This window comes from Geotrypetes seraphini, chromosome 8 (assembly GCF_902459505.1).
Source record: "Geotrypetes seraphini chromosome 8, aGeoSer1.1, whole genome shotgun sequence".
NCBI lineage: Eukaryota > Metazoa > Chordata > Amphibia > Gymnophiona > Dermophiidae > Geotrypetes > Geotrypetes seraphini.
In genome coordinates, this window is record NC_047091.1 from 156664936 (window position 1) to 156683390 (window position 18455).

The window sequence follows — 18455 nt, forward strand, 5'->3', positions numbered from 1 at the left end:
CTGGGGCACGGGTTGGAGTGCTGTGCCAGTAAGGATCTGTGCATAAGCATCAAAACATCAATCACATAAAATAGCCACTACAATTTATCTACATCTGCACCTGCTTTTAAGTGCCTTTTCCCCCCTCCCCCCACAGGTCATTTTTTAAGAGCCTATATAAGCAAATAACAAGCTGTTCTTTACACTCAAGAGTCCCTTATAAAATCATCCTCTTAGCCATATAATCAGGAATAGCTTAAAAGCTATGATCAGTTTTCTATAATGACAGACAATTAGTATGTTTACAAATTTAATTCCCTGAAGCCCTGGAAGTAGTCAGATTTAGAACAAGGCTCCTCTCCCTCCTTCTTCGCCCAGACACAACATATCACTAAAACTTGCCACTTCTTCCTCTATAATATTACCAAAATCTGACCTTTCCTCTCTTAGCACACTACCAAAACCCTTATTCACGCCCTCATCACCTCGCACTTAGATTATTGCAACTCGCTACTCTCAGGTCTTCCGCTCTGCCATCTTTCTCCCCTTCAATCCATCCAGAATTCGGCTGCACAACTCATATTCCAAGAGAGCCAATATAGTCATGTTACCTTTCTCCTAAAGTCACTTCACTGGCTTCCCATCCTTTTCCGAATACAATTCAAATTCCTCTTACTGTATTACAAATGCATTCACTCAGCTGCCCCTCATTATCTCTGTTAACTTCTCTCTTCCTATGTTCCCCCCCCCCATGAGCTCACTCAACTGGTACGTCCTTCCTATCTGTGCCCTTCTCTTTCTCTGCCAACTCCAGAATCCGTCCTTTCTGTCTTGCTGCACCATATGCTCAGGCCCAGTTAAAAGCCCACCTCTTTGAGAGTGCTTTCACCTCCTAATTCTTCTCACCTTGGGTTCTGAATCCCCAACCCTCTATGTCAGGGGTGTCAAAGAACCCTCCTCGAGGGCCACAATCCAGTCGGGTTTTTAGGATTTCCCCAACGAATATGCCTGAGATCTATTAGCATACAATGAAAGCAGTGCATGCAAATAGATCTCATGCATATTCATTGGGGAAATCCTGAAAACCCGACTGGATTGTGGCCCTCGAGGAGGGACTTTGACACCCCTGCTCTATGTCATGTCTGTCTGTCCAAGTTAGATTGTAAGCTCTTCCGAGCAGGGACTGTCTATTTAATGTCAAATGTGTGCGCCCTTCAGCGCTACGGAAGTGTTGAACAGTAGTAGCAGAAGAACAGTGTCAGAGTCTGCATCGCACGCACACGTGCATTGCCGCGAGTCGCTTCTTTGGATGAAGGGAGAGGCTTTCACACACACCCACGCCCATGTGCACACTGACCTTCAGCTGGTTGAATTTGAGCAGATCGCTGTCGCAGCTCCCTGTGAATGAGGAGAGAAGCCGGCGCTGCTCAGACCGTCTTTCAGAACCGGCCCGTGTGGAAGCATGAGGTTGGGCTGGGATACTCATTCCCTGTAGAGGAGACAGGAAGGACAGGAAGGACAGTTCAACATTAAACTCTATTCAACACAAACCTTGTTTAATAGGCAAAGGAGGGTATTATTAACTAGTTAGTTTTTTTAAAAAATACTATTTTACTGAACAAATTCATTCAAATGGTTTATAAAATAATAATGGAAAAAATTGTAAAACAGATAGAAAACTAAATGCCCAATACCCAACCCAATCTAAATCAATTTCTTCCAAAGACAGAGGTATCCTTTTACTAAAGTCTGCTAAATGATTTGGCACTTGCGCATGCTACATGCCACACAGCCCATCACATACCTATGCGATGCATGACATTTAGAATGCGCTAATCATTAACATGTGAGCTAAATCCATTAGTGCCCCTTAGCATAAGGATTAGAGAATGACACGGTGGCAGTTACCCGCGGGTAACCTGCCGAAATGAAGGGGGGGGGGAAGTGCTCACTGTGGGCACGGGGACAAGGCCATCCACCGCCCCGTGGAGCAGTGAATAGCCTTGTCCCCGCAGTTAAGGGAGGGAAGGCGCGCGGTCACCAATCGTGCTTGGCCCCTTCCCTTCCTACCTACAGCCAAATCTATCTCCCTCCCTCCTTATCTTTGTGGTGCTTTAGTAAAGAAATTTACTGAAGCCGGCGGAGACTGCCTACCTCTGCCTGCAGTCACGTGTGTGTGTGGGCGGAAGCTTCTCCTCTGACGCAACTTCCAGTTGCATCGGAGGAAAAGCTTCCGCCCACACACATGCAACTGCAGGCACAGGCAGGCAGTCTCCGCCGGCTTCGGTAAGTTTCTTTACTAATGCGCCGCGAAGGTAAGGGGGAGGGAGGGAGATTCTCGGGCCGCTGAAGGGCGGTGAGGTGGCGAGAGGGAAGGGTGGATGCGATGGGGACGGGGCGGTGAAGGGGACGGCAGGGATGGGGTGGTGGTCCGGTGACGGGGACAGATTATATCCCCGTGTCATTCTCTAATAAGGATCCCATAATCTTGCAAGCAAAATAAAACATCTAGTCAATAAATTCTTTTTTTTTTTTTTTTCCCATTATTTTTTATTTTCAAATTTTACATAAAGTGTACAACATATTAAAATACAATTGATAAATACACAATATCACTTTTATATCTAATACATCATGTTCTAAATATATTTTCTCCCTCTCCCTCCCCCCACCCTTCTATTACTTTTCAATCATACATTGCATATTATATATCATATTATATCATATTATGTAAAAATTATTTTAATTACCTCCCCTCTATGTGTGTCACTCAAAAATTATTAAAAAGAAGAAAAGAAGAAGAAAAATTCTATTGTTTATTCATTGCAATATTTTATCAATGGCCCCCATATTTTTATAAATTTAGTATATGTCCCTCTTTGTATTGCTATTGCTCTTTCCATTTTGTATATATGACAAATTGTATTCCACCAAAATGTATAATTTAGGTTTTTATAATTCTTCCAGTTGTTAGTTATATGTTGAATGGCAACCCCTGTCATAACTAATAAAAGCTTATTATTTTCTGGTGAAATTTGACTTTTTTTTCTCATCATCATTCCAAATAATATTGTATCATATGATATTGATATATGATTTTCCATCAATTTATTAATTTGTGGCCAAATTGAATTCCAAAAACTTTTAATGTAGGGACAGTGATACAATAAGTGATCTAATGTCCCTGGTTCTAGATTACAGTGCCAGCATTTATTGGACTTAGAACTGTCTAATTTTTGCAAACGTGTAGGGGTCCAAAAAGCTCTATGTAATAAAAAGAACCAAGTTTGTCTCATAGATGCTGACACTGTACATCCCATTCTCCAAGACCAAATTAGTGGAAAAAGTTAAATATTAGCCTCCTTGTTATTATATAGATCAGTAACAAACATACATAGCAAATGACAGCAGATAGAGACCTGAACAGTTCATGCAGTCTGCCAACTAGATACATGCATTATAAATTCATGATTAATTAAATTGCCTTTTTTCTCTGATTTTTGTCCGCCCGGTACTGTCCTTAGGTTCTAACTACTGCTTCTGGAGGCACCCCAGGTTTTCAGGATATCCACAATAAATATTCATGAGAGAAATTTGTATGCACAGCCTCTACCGCTTGCAAATCTCTCATGAATATTCATTGTGAATATCTTGAAGACCTAACTGGCCGGGGTGCCTCCAGAACCAGGTTTGTCTTTTAAATTCTTTATTAAGTTTTTCAACTTAGACACCTTTTTATACTAAAAGTTTTTATTTATAATAAGGGGAAAGGGGGATTTTTTGTTATATTATTGGTTTTAATCAATACTTTTGATTATAACACTTGTATGATATCCTTGATTTATATTTGTGGAAAGGGAGGGTGGGGGAAGGGTTTAATTAATGTTCTTAAGATGACAATAGATAAGAATGTGAAGTGATATGTATGATTTTAATTGATGTAATATTGTACACTTGATAAAAGATGAAAAAAATGAATAAAAAATTGGAAAAAAAAAGTTTTTCAACTACAATTGTGCAACAAATGATTCACAAATACGGATACTTAAAAACAAGCACAATAGAACTTATCTCCACCCTCCCACATGATATACAAGTAAAATAAAACCTTAATAAAACTATTCATGAAATCCCTAAATCAAGTTCCCATTCCATTTCCTCCCCCCTCCCTGGATGTGTATGTTTACGTCTATAAAATAAAACTCATTTATTCCTCCTTACAAAATTTAGCCAATGGCTCCCAAACATCCAGAAAACTCTTGTAACATCCCCGTTGTATGGCCATGCAATGCTCCATTTTAAAGGGATAACATAGAGATTCCCACCAGAATGTGTAACTCAACCTATCCCAGTTTTCCAGTTTTTTTAATTAGTTGCATGGCAACCCCTGTCATTACAAAAAGTAGCTTATTATTTCTCGCAGATAATTGACTTTTAGCTCTCATAAGTGTACCAAATAAAATAGTATCATACGATAAAGCCACTGGATTCTCTAATAAATTATTTACTTGATCCCATATAGACCTCCAAAACTGCAGTATCAAGGGACAATAGTATAATAAATGATCCAACGTCCCAACTTCGAGACGACAGTGCCAGCATCTATTAGACTTGGAACTATCTAATTTATGTAATCGAACAGGGGTCCAAAAAGCTCTATGTCATAAGAAAAGCCAAGATTGTCTCATAGATGCCAACGCCGTACATCTCATCCTCCAAGCCCAAATTCGTGGCCATTGAGACGCAGTAATCTGATGCTTTATCTCAATGCTCCAAATGTCACGCAGACCAGTTTTGGGGTTTTTATTCAAAAATCCGGATATTAATTTATACCACTGAGCGGCCTGGTGCCCCAGGAAGTCCACCTGACAACATAAGATCGGCGAGCTATACTGATTTGTAAGATTTTTCCGCTCAGGGAACCCCTCCTGAATGGCCTGCTTCAACTGCAACCATCTGTTATTTTGTGATTTATTAAGGCCACATTTGTGTTGCAATCGTGAAAAGTCAAGCAGCTTACCATCTGATATTACAGCCTCCAAAGTGCGTAACTTGCCTTCATCCAATGCTTCCAGATGACCTTAAATCCGCCAATTTGAATCTTAGAGTTTAGCCAGAGGGACTGACAGGATTTAAGTATTGGAATAGGTGCCAAATTATTTATATATTTCAATGTCTGCCATGTGTCTAGTAAAATCCTATTGTCCTTATATAATCTTGGAAACTCCTATCTCCACGGAGACTAAGGGCTCCTTTTATCAAGCCACGCTAGCGGTTTAATGCGTGTAATAGCACGCGTTAAACCGCCGGCCGTGCTAGTCGCTACCGCCTCCTCTTGAGCAGGCGATAGTTTTTGGCCAGTGCGGGGGTTAGCGCGTGATGAAACGTCACGCGTGGCTTGATAAAAGGAGCCCTAAGTCATGTTCTGAGTATCAGAACCAGGTTTGAAAACCGCCAATATAAATTTTTTTATCATTGTTTTGTTTTTAATTATTTGTTTTCATTACGAATGTTACTTTTCAACTTACCTAGCTGATATTTGATAAGACAGCATATTTGAATATTATTATTAACTCAGTTCACACCTTTTTCAGCTGTACTCAGGATGGTTTACATTCAAGTACAGTAAAAGAAGATTGGGATTTGTATACCGCTTTTTTGTAATTTTACTGCCACACTCAAAGAAGTTCACATACAGGTACTTCAATCATGTTCCCTATCTGTCCCAGTGGGCTCACAATCTATCTAACGTACCTGGGTCAGTGGAGGATTAAGTGCTTGTCCAGGGTCACAGGAAGCAGCACGGGGTTTGAACCCACAACTAGAGTATGACATGGGGACAAATTTTTCCCCATCCCTGTAGGAACTCAATTTCCCCGTCCCATCCCCGTGAGTTTTGTCGCTGTCTCTACCCCATTCCTGTAAACTCAGCCTCGAACACTCATGATTTTAAAGGGTTTGAGGCTTGTGCAGATGAGGACAGAGCTTAGGCATTGGTGGAATGAGGCATTATGACATCACAATCTGAGTTCTAGAATGTTGCTACTTATGATGTTAAAGGGTTTGAGGCTTGTGCAGATGAGGATGGAGCTTAGGCATTGGTGGAATGAGGCATTATGACATCACAATCTGAGTTCTAGAATGTTGCTACTTATGATTTTAAAATGTTTGAGGCTTGTGCAGATGAGAACAGAGCTTAGGCATTGGTGGAATGAGGCACTATGACATCACAATCTGAGCTCTAGAATGTTGCTACTTATGATTTTAAAGGGTTTGCGGCTTGTGCAGATGAGGATGGAGCTTAGGCATTGGTGGAATGAGGCATTATGACATCACAATCTGAGTTCTAGAATGTTGCTACTTATGATGTTAAAGGGTTTGAGGCTTGTGCAGATGAGGATGGAGCTTAGGCATTGGTGGAATGAGGCATTATGACATCACAATCTGAGCTCTAGAATGTTGCTACTTATGATTTTAAAATGTTTGAGGCTTGTGCAGATGAGGATGGCGCTTGCAGAAATGGGGCAGGGACAGGAAAAGAATTTGGCAGAACGGGAAAATGCGTTTCCGCGGGGACAGAGGAAAATTTGTCCCCGTGTCATTCTCTACCCAAAACCTCAGTAGGTACCTTGGAGAACTTATAATATGTACTAGAGGCCACATCTCTGCTCAAATTTACAGGATTATCTGGTCTACTCCTGGTTATATCCCAGTGCATGTGGTCCTGTCAGGGGTAGACCCAACCATCAGGTTGACACCTAGGGCAGCGGCTTCTTGGAGCAGCCAAGAGTAGCTGCAGCCAAAGTCAAATTATAGGTCCTGAAGGCCGCACAAACCCAAAGGACCATCAGCACATACTTTAACCTGCATCTTTATAGGATGTGTTGTGATGGTCATGGATCATTGAGGTTATCATAGTTTTGGGGGAGGGCTGAGGGCTAGGGTCTGAAAGTTAATTGGAAGGGAGAATGTAAGGCTGAAGGTTTGCCTAGGACTCCTTCTACCCTTGCATTAGCTCTGAGTCATTCTCGTCTTTACCCTATCAGTATGAAATAGGAAAATGGATGAGCTTACCCTAAATGAATATGCATGAAATAAACCTAAATGCTCGACATGCATAATCAACATGGTTATTCTGAAAACCCAAGAGGCCGAGGGTCCTCCGGGACAGGTTTAAAAATCAGTGCCAGAAGGCACTATTACATACCTGCGTATCAATCGGAGGCTCATCTGCGAACGCACGCGAATTGAGGTATTCGAGTTTGTCTTTCTTATCGATTTTATAATATCCTTCACTACGGGCACTGCCTGTGATGTGCTCCTGCAAGCCATCCTCTCTCTTCTTCTTCTTGGGGGATAAAACGCTAGTTGGTGAGAAGTGATTAAGGAAAAATCTACAGGCAGCGAACAGGACATTGTCAGAAGAATGCATCTGGAACCTTCCGTTAGCTGAAAGGTTTGCAGTGCACAACTTCAGTGAAGCAGCAACAATTGTGGCCCAAAAAAGCCACTCAATATTTCAAATCCAAATCTTATGAATCATTGCATTTGCAAAGAAAGTGGGAGTATCTTTAAAAATACCATAATCACTTCTTAAAATGGCTTCTCCTCACCAGTAGCCCCCCTCCCACCCAAAAAACAAACAAACCCAACAACAATCCAACCCCAACTTTTATCTGAAAGAAAAAGGCAGAAGCAACCCCCAGGAAAATAAAATGAAAAGTCAGAGAAGTTTGAAGTTTGTAGGTTTCTGGTTTTATGTACCTAGTACTTCCTCTGCTATCCTTTCAAGAAGGGTGCAATTAAGAGCTCAGCAAAACTCAAAAATCTTTAATCTAGCACCACCCATCTAGCCATTCCTACTAGTCTTAATATAGCACCACAAATCTAGCTGCAGACCTAAAAGCAAGGATGGTTGAGAAAGCACAGTTACTTACCGTAATAGGTGTTATCCAGGGACAGCAGGCAGATATTCTCTACATGTGGGTGACGTCACCAACGGAGCCCCCTAGCGGACGTTTTTGCAAGCAGACTTGCTCGAAGACCTTCAGGCTTGCGATTGGCCCTTGTGTGCCCCTCCCGCCCTGCCTAGGGCATGCGTCTCCTCAGTTCAGATAGCTAGCAAAGAAGCCAACCACGGGGAGGCGGGTAGGTTGCGAGAATATCTGCTTGCTGTCCCTGAATAACACCTGTTACGGTAGGTAACTGTGCTTTATCCCAGGACAAGCAGGCAGCATATTCTCTACATGTGGGAGACCTCCAAGCTAAACAGAATGGAATGGAGGGAGAGTTGACAATTTAGGAGAACAGATTTTGCAAAACTGACAGGCCAAAATGGCCATCACGCCTGGAGAAAGCATCCAGACAGTAATGCGAGGTGAACGTATGAACTGGCAGCTTTACAGATTTCTTTGATGGGAGTCGAGCGGAGGAAAGCAACAGACGCCGCCATCGCTCTGACCTTGTGGCCCGTGACTCGACCCGGCAGGGAGAGACCAGCCTGAGCATAACAGAAAGAGATACAAGCGGCCAACCAGTTAGAAATGGTCCGCTTAGAAACCGAGCGACCCAAGCGATTGGGATCGAAAGAGAGGGACAGCTGGGGAGCAGAACGATGAGGAGCGGTGCGCTTCAAGTAGAAGGCCAGCACACGCTTACAATCAAGAGAATGGAGAGACACTTCTCCAGGGTGAGAATGGGGCTTCGGAAAAAACACAGGAAGAACAATTGGTTGATGTGAAAATCAGAAACAATCTTAGACAAGAACTTAGGATGGGTATGGAGGACCACCTTATTACGAAGGAAGAAAGTGAAAGGTAGGTCCGCCACCAAGGCTTGAAGCTGACCAACCTGATGGGCAGAAGTGAGAGCAATATGAAACACAACCTTCCAAGTAAGATACTTCAAGTGAGCCCGCGCTATCGGCTCAAATGGGGGTTTCATCAATTGAACAAGGACCATGTTAAGATCCCAAACCACCGGATGAGGTTTAAGGGGCGGATGAATGTGAAAAAGGCCTTTCATGAAGCGGGAAACTACAGGATGAACAGATATAGGCTTCCTGTCAATCGGCTGATGAAAAGCAGCAATGGCACTAAGGTGGACTCGAACCGAAGAGGACTTGAGCCCAGCGCCAGACAAGTGCAACAGATAATCCAGGACAGCCGATAAGGAGGCAGACAGCAGCTCCTGCTGCTGAGTAGCACACCAGGAAGAAAAGCGGGTCCACTTTTGATGGTAACATTGGCGAGTGGACTCCTTCCAAGACACTTCCAGGACATCCAGCATAGGCTGGGAGAACTGGAAAGAGGGCATTAAGTCTCGAGGAACCAAGCCGTTAAGTGCAGAGACTGGAGGTTGGGATGGAGCAGAGAACCCTGACTCTGCGTAAGCAGAGAAGCAAAAACAGGCAGAGGAAGAGGCTCCCTGGAACTGAGTTGCAACAGAAGGGAAAACCACGGCTGTCAGGGCCACCGAGGAGCTATCAGAATCATGGTGGCATGTGAAGACTTGAGCTTGACGAGAGTCTTCAGAATCAGAGGGAATGGAGGGAACGCATACAGGAACTCGTCCGTCCAATCCAGAAGGAAGGCATCCGCCTTGATCCTGAGAGGGGTGTAAACCCTGGAGCAGAAGCGGGGCAACTTGTGATTGAGCGGGGACGCGAACAGATTGACGTCCAGAGTCCCCCAATGTGCAAACACCTGATGCAAGGAGTGGAGGGACCACTTGCGAGGCTGCAGAAGACGACTCAATTTGTCTGCCAGACAGTTTCACTGGCCCTGAATGTAGACAGTTCAAATGAATATGTTGCGGCGGATGGCCCAATCCCAGAGCCGAATTGCCTCCTGGCACAGGGACCTGGACCCCGTGCCCCCCTGTTTGTTGATATAATACATGGCGACCTGGTTGTCTGTGCGAACTAGCACCACTCGGTCGCGAAGCAGGTGACAAAAGGCCTTCAGAGCGAGGAAAATCGCTCGAAGCTCCAGAAGATTGATGTGACACAGGTGGTTGGCATGGGACCAAAGATCCTGGGTGCGCAGACCGTCCAGATGAGCCCCCCCAAGCATAGGTCGACGAGTCCGTCGTGAGGACCTTTTGCAGAGAAGCAGCATGAAACAGAAAACCTCTGGAAAGATTATAAGAGAGCATCCACCAGTGGAGAGACTTCTTCAACAAAGGAGTCACGATAATGCGTCCCGATCCTGGTTCCATTGGGACTCCAGAGTCCATTGAGGAATACGGAGGTGAAGTCTGGCAAATGGAGTCATGTGAACCGTGGAGGCCAGGTGACCTAGGAGGACCATCATGAGCCGAGCCAGCGCCGAGGGCAGATGGGTCACCCTTCGGCACAAACGGATAAGGGCCTCCTGACGAGGCTGAGGCAAGAAGGAGCGGACATGAACCGTGTCCAGGACCGCTCCGATGAACTCGAGAGACTGGGACGGGCAGAGGTGAGACTTGGGAAAGTTCACCTCGAAGCCGAGACTCTGAAGGAGGACTTCGTTGCGAGAAGACGCTTTGATTAACCAGTCGTCGAGGTAGGGAAACACCTGCAGGCCACAGAGGCGCAAGGCCGCAGCCACCACAACCAGACATTTCGTGAAAACCCTCGGAGAGGCTGCCAAGCCGAAGGGAAGAACACGATACTGGAGATGGAGATCCCCCACCCGGAATCTCAAATACCGCCGAGAGGTCGGGTGTATCGGAATGTGCGTGTACGACTCTTTGAGGTCCAGGGAGCACAGCCAGTCCCCCTCGTCCAAGAGGGGATACAACGTGGGAAGGGTGAGCATTCTGAATCGTTCCCGGACCAGAAACTTGTTCAGAGCACGGAGGTCCAGGATCGGATGCAGATCCCCCGTCTTCTTGGGTACCAGAAAGTACCGGGAATAAAATACGGAGTTCCACTGTTCCGTGGGAACCTCCTTGACTGCCCGAAGGCGAAGAAGGGCCTGAGCTTCCTACAGAAGGAGGGGAAGCTGAGACTGAGCAGAAGGAAACTCTCTTGAAGGCAGGCCCAGGGGTACACGACTGAAGTGGTGGGAATACTTCTCCTGGATGATAGACAGTACCCAACTGTCAGTGGTAAGACTTTCCCACTGGGTATAGAAATGATGGAGGCGACCCCCTATGGGGAAGGGGGAAGGCTCCAGGAAGAAGGGTGCCCAAAGGCTTGGACTGGAATTGTCAAAAGGACGGCCCGGTCTTCGCCGGGGCCGGCGGCTGGGTCTTAGGTTGACGTTGCTGCTGCTGCAGTGGCCGTATCGAAGGAGGCCTAGAGAAAGCAGGAGTGGATTTTTGTGGATACCTCCGGAGAGGAATTTTATATTGGCGAGCCGGAGGAGCCTTTGGTTTGAGTTTCACCAGAGACGCAAAGGACCGCTCATGGTCTGAGAGGCGCTTCGTGGCCGCCTCGATGGAATCATCGAAGAGCTCATGACCCACACATGGGAGATTGGCAAGTCAATCCCGTAGATTCGGATCCATATCCACAATCCGGAGCCAAGCAAGGTGATGCATGGCAATCACAAAGGCTGTAACTCTCGAGGACAATTCAAAGGCGTCGTAAGAGTCCTGAAACATATACTGTCGGAATTGGGAGAGGGTATCCTCGAGAAGACGAAACTCCTGATGCCGAGGCTCTGGTATGACCTCCCGGAACGAGCGGAGGGCATCTATACAGAACCGGAGGTAGGACGTGAAGATGAAATTGTAGTTAAGGACATAGTTCGCCATCATCGCATTTTGATAAAGGCAGCGACCAAATTTGTCCATCGTAAAGCCCTCCCTGCCTGGGGGGACGGAAGCGTAAACCTTCAAGGAAGACTCAACCACCAAGGATTGGTGGGAAAGCTGAGCACTTTCAAACCCTTTAATCGGGATAGTCCGGTAACGGGACTCCAACTTGGAGGGAATAGTCGTGACAGCATATGGTGTCTCCAAATTCCGGAGAAACGTCTGCTGGAGAACCTGATGCAACGGAAGGCGAAGAACCTCACAAGGCATATTGTCAACTTCCATTTCCGCCAGGTATTCCTGGGTAAAACGGGAGTCGGACTGAAGATCCAAGTTCAAAGCTCTGCCCATGTCAGAGATGAAATGAGAAAAGGAGGAGGTCTGAGAAGAGGATTCATCCTCCAGGGGAGACTCCGACTGAGACCGGGGTGCAGCCGAGTAAGAGGGAGAAACTTCCCTGGAATAGTAAGCCAGAGCATCAGAGTCCCATGAACAGGAGACTGAAGAGGTTCGACTAAGGCGTCTAGGGGGCGTCGAGGAACGGCCCCGTGCAAGATGGACCAGGGAAGACCCCGGAGTCCGAGGGAACTGCTGGTGAGGCCACGGAGAAGAGGGGGTATAGGAAAATTCCCCAACTGGCTTTGTAGTAGGCCCTTTAGAAGCCGGCAATCGCCTCGATGGGGAACATACACTAGAGTCCAATTCGAGGACAAGCGTGTGTGTAGATGGTCTCGAGGTTGGAGACCTGCCCCGACAGGGCGGGGAAGACCAGGGCCTTTTAGAAGAGGCAAGCCTCGCTGTAGTAGCGGGGGAAAAACAGGCCCCTGGCCTGGACACCCGAAAAGTCATCGGCGACTCAGGGGAGGAAGATTCGCTCGAGGAAACCTGACAAATCTTACGGGTGAGGCCACGAGAGGGGAGGGGACACTCAGGCTGGTCAGACCGCGACTGGGTCGAGACTGAGATCAAAGGCGTCGAAGTTGGGACTAGCTGGCTCACCACTGAGGAAAGCCATGTCCTCGAACATAGGCACCGAGACCAAAGGTAGGTGGGTCGGAGGTGCAGCAGTGCACTCCTTCGGGGTGACCTCGAGGAAGAGTATTCCCTACATGAGAAGGCATGCTTAGATAGATGTCTCAAAGATGCCGACGAGGCGGCGCTGGCATGAGACTCCGAGGTAGGCTTCTTTGCCGGTACACCTGAGGAGGGAAGGGGAGACTTACCAGAGGCCAGAGCCTTCGAGGCCGACGGGGACTTCGAGGCCAAGGCGCCCAACGAGAGTGTCGAGGCCGAGCTTGAGGCCTGTCCCACAGGATCCATGGGGCCAAAGAGTTGGAGAATCTTGGCCACCCTTCGACGAATAGCCCGCGGTTATAAAGTCGCACAACGGGGCCAATCGCAAGTCTGAAGGTCTTCGAGCAAGTCTGCTTGCAAAAACGTCCGCTAGGGGGCTCCGTCGGTGACGTCACCCAAATGTAGAGAATATGCTGCCTGCTTGTCCTGGGATAAAAGATGTATTTATTTATTCAATTTTCTATACTGTTCTCCCAGGAGAGATCAGAATGTTTTACATGAATTTATTCATGTAAAACATGGATTTTTCCATGTCTGTCTTGGCAGGCTCACACTCTATCTAATGTACCTGGGGCAATGGGGGGGATTAAGTGACTTGCCCAGGGTCACAAGGAGCAGCGTGGGTTTAAACCCACAACCTCAGGTAGTTTTAATCACTGAACCACACTCTCAGACATAGTATGGTAAAAGATAGCATGGCAGACAGGGCCTATTTTATGATGCAACATTTGGTTTGAAGCAACTTCTCTTAATTTCAACCAGGACAGAATTAATCCTTTGATTGTCCCGAGGCACACCAGTACACTGGACCACATTCCGGTTAATAAATTTCAAAATAAAATACCTTTTTTCTACCTTTGTTGTTTGGACATTTTGGTTTTTTTATCGTGTTGGTTCCAGTTTCTCTTCGGCCTGTCTTTGTCTTCTGCTACTTCTTTTTCTAGTATCTGCTCTCCATTTGGATTTTCTCATCTGTCTTGTTTCATTCCCTCACTACATCTGTCTCTGATATACTGATTGTTCCCTTTTAGTTTTTTCCTTTTCTGCCCCTGTCCACTCAAATTTCATCCTCTCTCTCCCCTTTCTTTTTCAACTTTCACTTCCTTTCCTCATGCTGTAGCACTCCCATTTCCCATCTCTCTCCTTCCCCACTATTCCTTGCTACCTTTTATCTACACCTCATTATTACATCTCTACCTTCGTACTCACTATCCTCTTCTCACTCGTCTCCTTGCCACCCCTCCCCTTGATCTCTCCCACATGATTAAAATTTATTTATATACCACTTATATCCTAAGTGGTTTTACATTCAGGTACTTTATCATATTTCCCTGGAGGGCTCAAACTCTATCTAGTGTACCTGGGGCAATGGGGGGGATTAAGTGACTTGCCCAGGATCACAAGGAGCAGCAAGGGATTTGAACCCACAACCTCAGGGTGCTGAGGCTGTAGCTCTAACCACAAGTCCAACATTTCTATCTTTCTCTTCCCTCCTTGTCCAGCATTTCTCCTTACCTCCTTCCCATCTCCCCATCCCCCCCATCCAGTGTCTGCCTCCCTCCCCCATGTCATCCAGTATCTGCCTCCCTCTTCCCCCTTCCTATCCACTGTTTGTCACCTCTCCCCCCTTGATCTGGTGTCTGTCCCCTCTCTTCACTCTCATAAGAACATAAGAATTGCCATACTGGGACAGACCAAAGGTCCATCAAGCTCAATATTCTGTTTCCAACAGTGGCCAACTCAAGTCCCAAGTACCTAGCTAGATCCCAAGTAGTAAAACAGATGTTATGCTGCTTATCCTAGGAATAAGCATTGGATTTGCCCAGGCCATCTCAATAATGGCCTATGGACTTTTATTTTTTTAGGCAAACATTCCATGCTACCGATCCAGGGCAAGCGGTCGTTCCTCTTTGGCGTCTCATCCCTATGTTGCTAGATTTATGAAGGGGGCCCTTCACATCAGACCACCGGTTAAGTCGCTGTTCCCTTACTGGGACCTCAACCTGGTGCTGTCTAGCCTCACCAAGGCTCTTTTTGAGTCCCTTCGGGATGCTTCCCTCTTGGACTTGACACTTGAGACTATGTTTCTGGTCCTTTTATGGATTGAGAACTGGTTGAAAGACAGAAAACAGAGGGTAGGTTTAAATGGTCAATATTCTCAATGGAGAAGGGTAAATACACTTCTCCCTCTGTATTCACAGTTTCAGCATTTGCGGTTTTGATTATTCACGGTTTTTAGCTTGCTGGCTACTCCCCCCCAAAGTACATCAGCTTGTATAGAGAAATCGCTGATTTCAAGCATTTACAGAGAAAATTGCTGATTCCCAGCACTTTCTTCACCATATTTTGCCTCTCCTTCAGGAACAGGACAGGTCTCCCACCATATTATTTGTGGTTTCACCATATTCACAATGGTTTTTAATATAAAACAGCGAATAACATATGAAAAAGTTATTCGCAGTTTTTCTGTATTTGCGGTTCTGTTAATCCCCTATCACAGGGAATATGGAGGGAGAAGTGTAGTGGGGTTCACTAACAGCAAACAATATTTGCAGAATGCTGAGAGAACTAATTCTATTATCAAAACTATACCTCCCAGTCTGGTTTCTAATTCTAGAAATTTAAACTCTAGTCTCCTACTCCAAAAGGACTCTTCTCTCCAATGATTGGGTCAAGAAATCTTAATAAAACTTCACTAAATTAATCTTTTTATTCTTTTTTTTTCTCTGTTCCTCACATCTTTCTTGCAAGGAAGAAAAAGCCTCAGATCCCTGTATGCCGCCAGTTAATTAACTTGCAGGCAATACTTAAAAGGGAAAGCACCTCATTGGCATAAACAAAACCTCCCGATGTTGAACTATCCCCTTCTTACACCTATTCTCCGTGATTAAAGTGTTCTAAATAAAGCTTTCAAGAAAACTGAATATGGTTGCTTGTCATGAAAAATGTTCAACTAAGATGTTCAACTCTTGCTATACAGTCAAACCTTGGTTTACGAGCATATTTCATTCCAGAAGCATGCTTGTAATCCAAAGCACTTGTATATGAAAGCGAATTTCCCCATAGGAAATAATGGAAACGCAAACGATTCGTTCCACTGCCCAAAAACTTTAATACAAAATACTATACGTACTTGTTTCGCAAGATTTCGCTCATTTAGAAGTCACTTCACTCTTGCAGCGTCAAGAGAGAGAAGAACCATCGGCTCAGTTGTGATGATGTGACGTGTGTATACTGTATGTACTCATATTGCAAGACTTTGTTCGTTTAGAACAGTCACTACACTCTTGCAGTGTCAGTTGTGATGTGTGTATACTGTATGTACTTGTATTGCAAGACATTGCTTGTATATCAAATTAAAAATTTAATCAAATGTTTTACTTGTCTTGCAAAACACTTGCAAACCAAGTTACTTGCAATCCAAGGTTTTACTGTATTTCATAATGCTCTGTAAAGTTAAATATTGGGGTTCTCCAGGGGTCTGTGCTGGGATCAATGCTTTTAAACAGGTGTAACCCCTAAAGCCGGCACCATTCAGCCGGACACCCCTGTCTCATTGAAGAGAAAATCTCAACAGGAGAAATAGCATTGCCAACTCACTGAAGAGAAACCTCAACAGGAGAAACAGAATGGCAGTCTCACTGAAGAGAAACCTCAACAGGAGAAAATAAAGTTCCAGTCACAGCCAGAATTCAGGAGCTAGTTGAATAGCGACCATTTCCTGCTGGGAGATAGAGAATACTGGAGATACAGGAGGAGTGCCAGCCAATTGGACCACCTGTTAATCAGTTTCTCTATCTCCGTCTGCTGGTAGATGTGTGCTATCCCATTGGTCTCTGGATTCATAGAAACATAGAAAGATGACGGCAGATAAGGGCTACAGCCCATCAAGTCTGCCCACACCATCGACCCTCCCTTTTAAGTCTAATGTCCCCTTTAAGTAGAATAGTAATAATGCCATTCTACTGACCCGCTCTTTCAAGTCTATACCCTAGTGATCCTATCCTTTGGCTGACCCTCGTAGGGATCCTACATAGGTATCCCATTTATTCTTGAAGTCTGGGACGCTGTGTGCCTCTATCACCTGCATTGGAAGCTTGTTCCAATGCTCAATCACTCTCTCCGTGAAGAAGTACTTCCTGGCGTCTCCACGAAACTTCCCTCCCCTGAGTTTGAGCGGATGACCTCTTGTGGTCGAGGGTCCCTTCAGGAGAAAGATATCATCTTCCACCTCAACCCGTCCCGTGATGTACTTAAATGTCTCAATCATGTCTCCCCTCTCCCTACGCTCCTCGAGAGAGTAGAGCTGCAACTTGCTCAGTCTTTCCTCGTACGGGAGACCCTTCATCTGCTGCTGTTGCTAGGGAAGAGGATTTTGAATAATTGCACGAGAATCTTGTGAAACTGGAAGACTGGGCATCAAAATGGCAGATGAGCAAGTGCAAAGTGATGCATGTGGGAAAGAGGAACCCGACCTATAGCTATGGGATGCTGGGTTCTGTGTTAGGAGTTGCTGCCCAGGAAGAGGATCTAGGTGTCATTGTCCCCTCCTCTCTAAAAACATCACTTTTACAAGTGTTACTTTTATCTCTATTTTTAGCATTTTATTGTAAACCGGCTAGATACTCATTGATATATTAAAAATTAATAAACTAGAAACTTGAAATATGTTAAAACCCTGAGCTCAATGTGCGGCGGCTGCTAAGAAAGTAAATAGAATATTAGGAATTATCAGGAAAGGAATGGAAAACAAAGATGAAAATGTTATAATGCCCTTGTATCGCTCTATTGTACGGCTGTACCTCGAACACTGTGTGCAGTTCTGGTCGCCATCTCTCAAAAAAGATATAGTGGAATTAGAAAAGGTACAGGGAGGGCAACAAAAATGATAAAAGGGATGGGCCGATTTCCCTATGAGGAGAGTCTAAAGCGGCTAGGGCTCTTTAGCTTGGAGAAGAGACGGCTTAGGGGTGATATGACAGAGGTCTATAAAATAATGAGTGGAGTGGAAAGGGTAGATGTGAATCACTCGTTTACTCTTTCCAAAAATACTAGGACTAGGGGACATGCGATGAAGCTACTAAGTAGTAGATTTAAAACAAACCGGAGAAAATATTTCTTCACATGTGTAATTAAACTTTGGAATTCGTTGAAATCAGTTAGCTTCGCGGGGTTTAAAAAAGGTTTGGATAATTTCCTAGAAGAGAAGTGCACTATTGGAAACAGGATACTAGGCTTGATCCCTCCTGCTCTCCCTTGCTACACTACAGTGTACCTATGACCAACATACAGCTGCAATTAATTAACCCTAATTGTGTTAACATCTGGACAACAGGCAGCTGATGTTGGGTCACTCCACAGCTCTCCCCCTAGCTCTGTAAAAATATTTTGTTTCTTATTCACTTAAGGGCCAATACAAATTCTTTTCACAAGACTTGCTGGCTGTGAATGGATCCCTTTTTAGGAAAACAAGCAAAGAGCAGAATACACCATGGGAAGCTGAGTGATAAGCGTGGACTAATAGAAACATAGAAACATGATAACAGATAAAAGGACAAATGGCCCATCTGGTCTGCCCATCCGCAGTAACCATTATCTCTTTCTCTCTCCGAGAGATCCCATCTGCCTATCCCAGGCCCTTTTGAATTCAGACAGTTTCT

At 45.1% G+C, this 18455-nt stretch overlaps 1 protein-coding gene across 1 annotated transcript in view; it reads right to left on the reverse strand.

The window, feature by feature from the left end:
* The window catches only part of SETD1B (SET domain containing 1B, histone lysine methyltransferase), a 169976-nt gene that overhangs the window by 16762 nt on the left and 134759 nt on the right, over nucleotides 1–18455 (reverse strand). Inside the window, 2 exon segments of the mRNA XM_033954071.1 lie at nucleotides 1337–1468; nucleotides 7187–7350. Coding sequence (XP_033809962.1) covers nucleotides 1337–1468; nucleotides 7187–7350 — 296 coding nt within the window.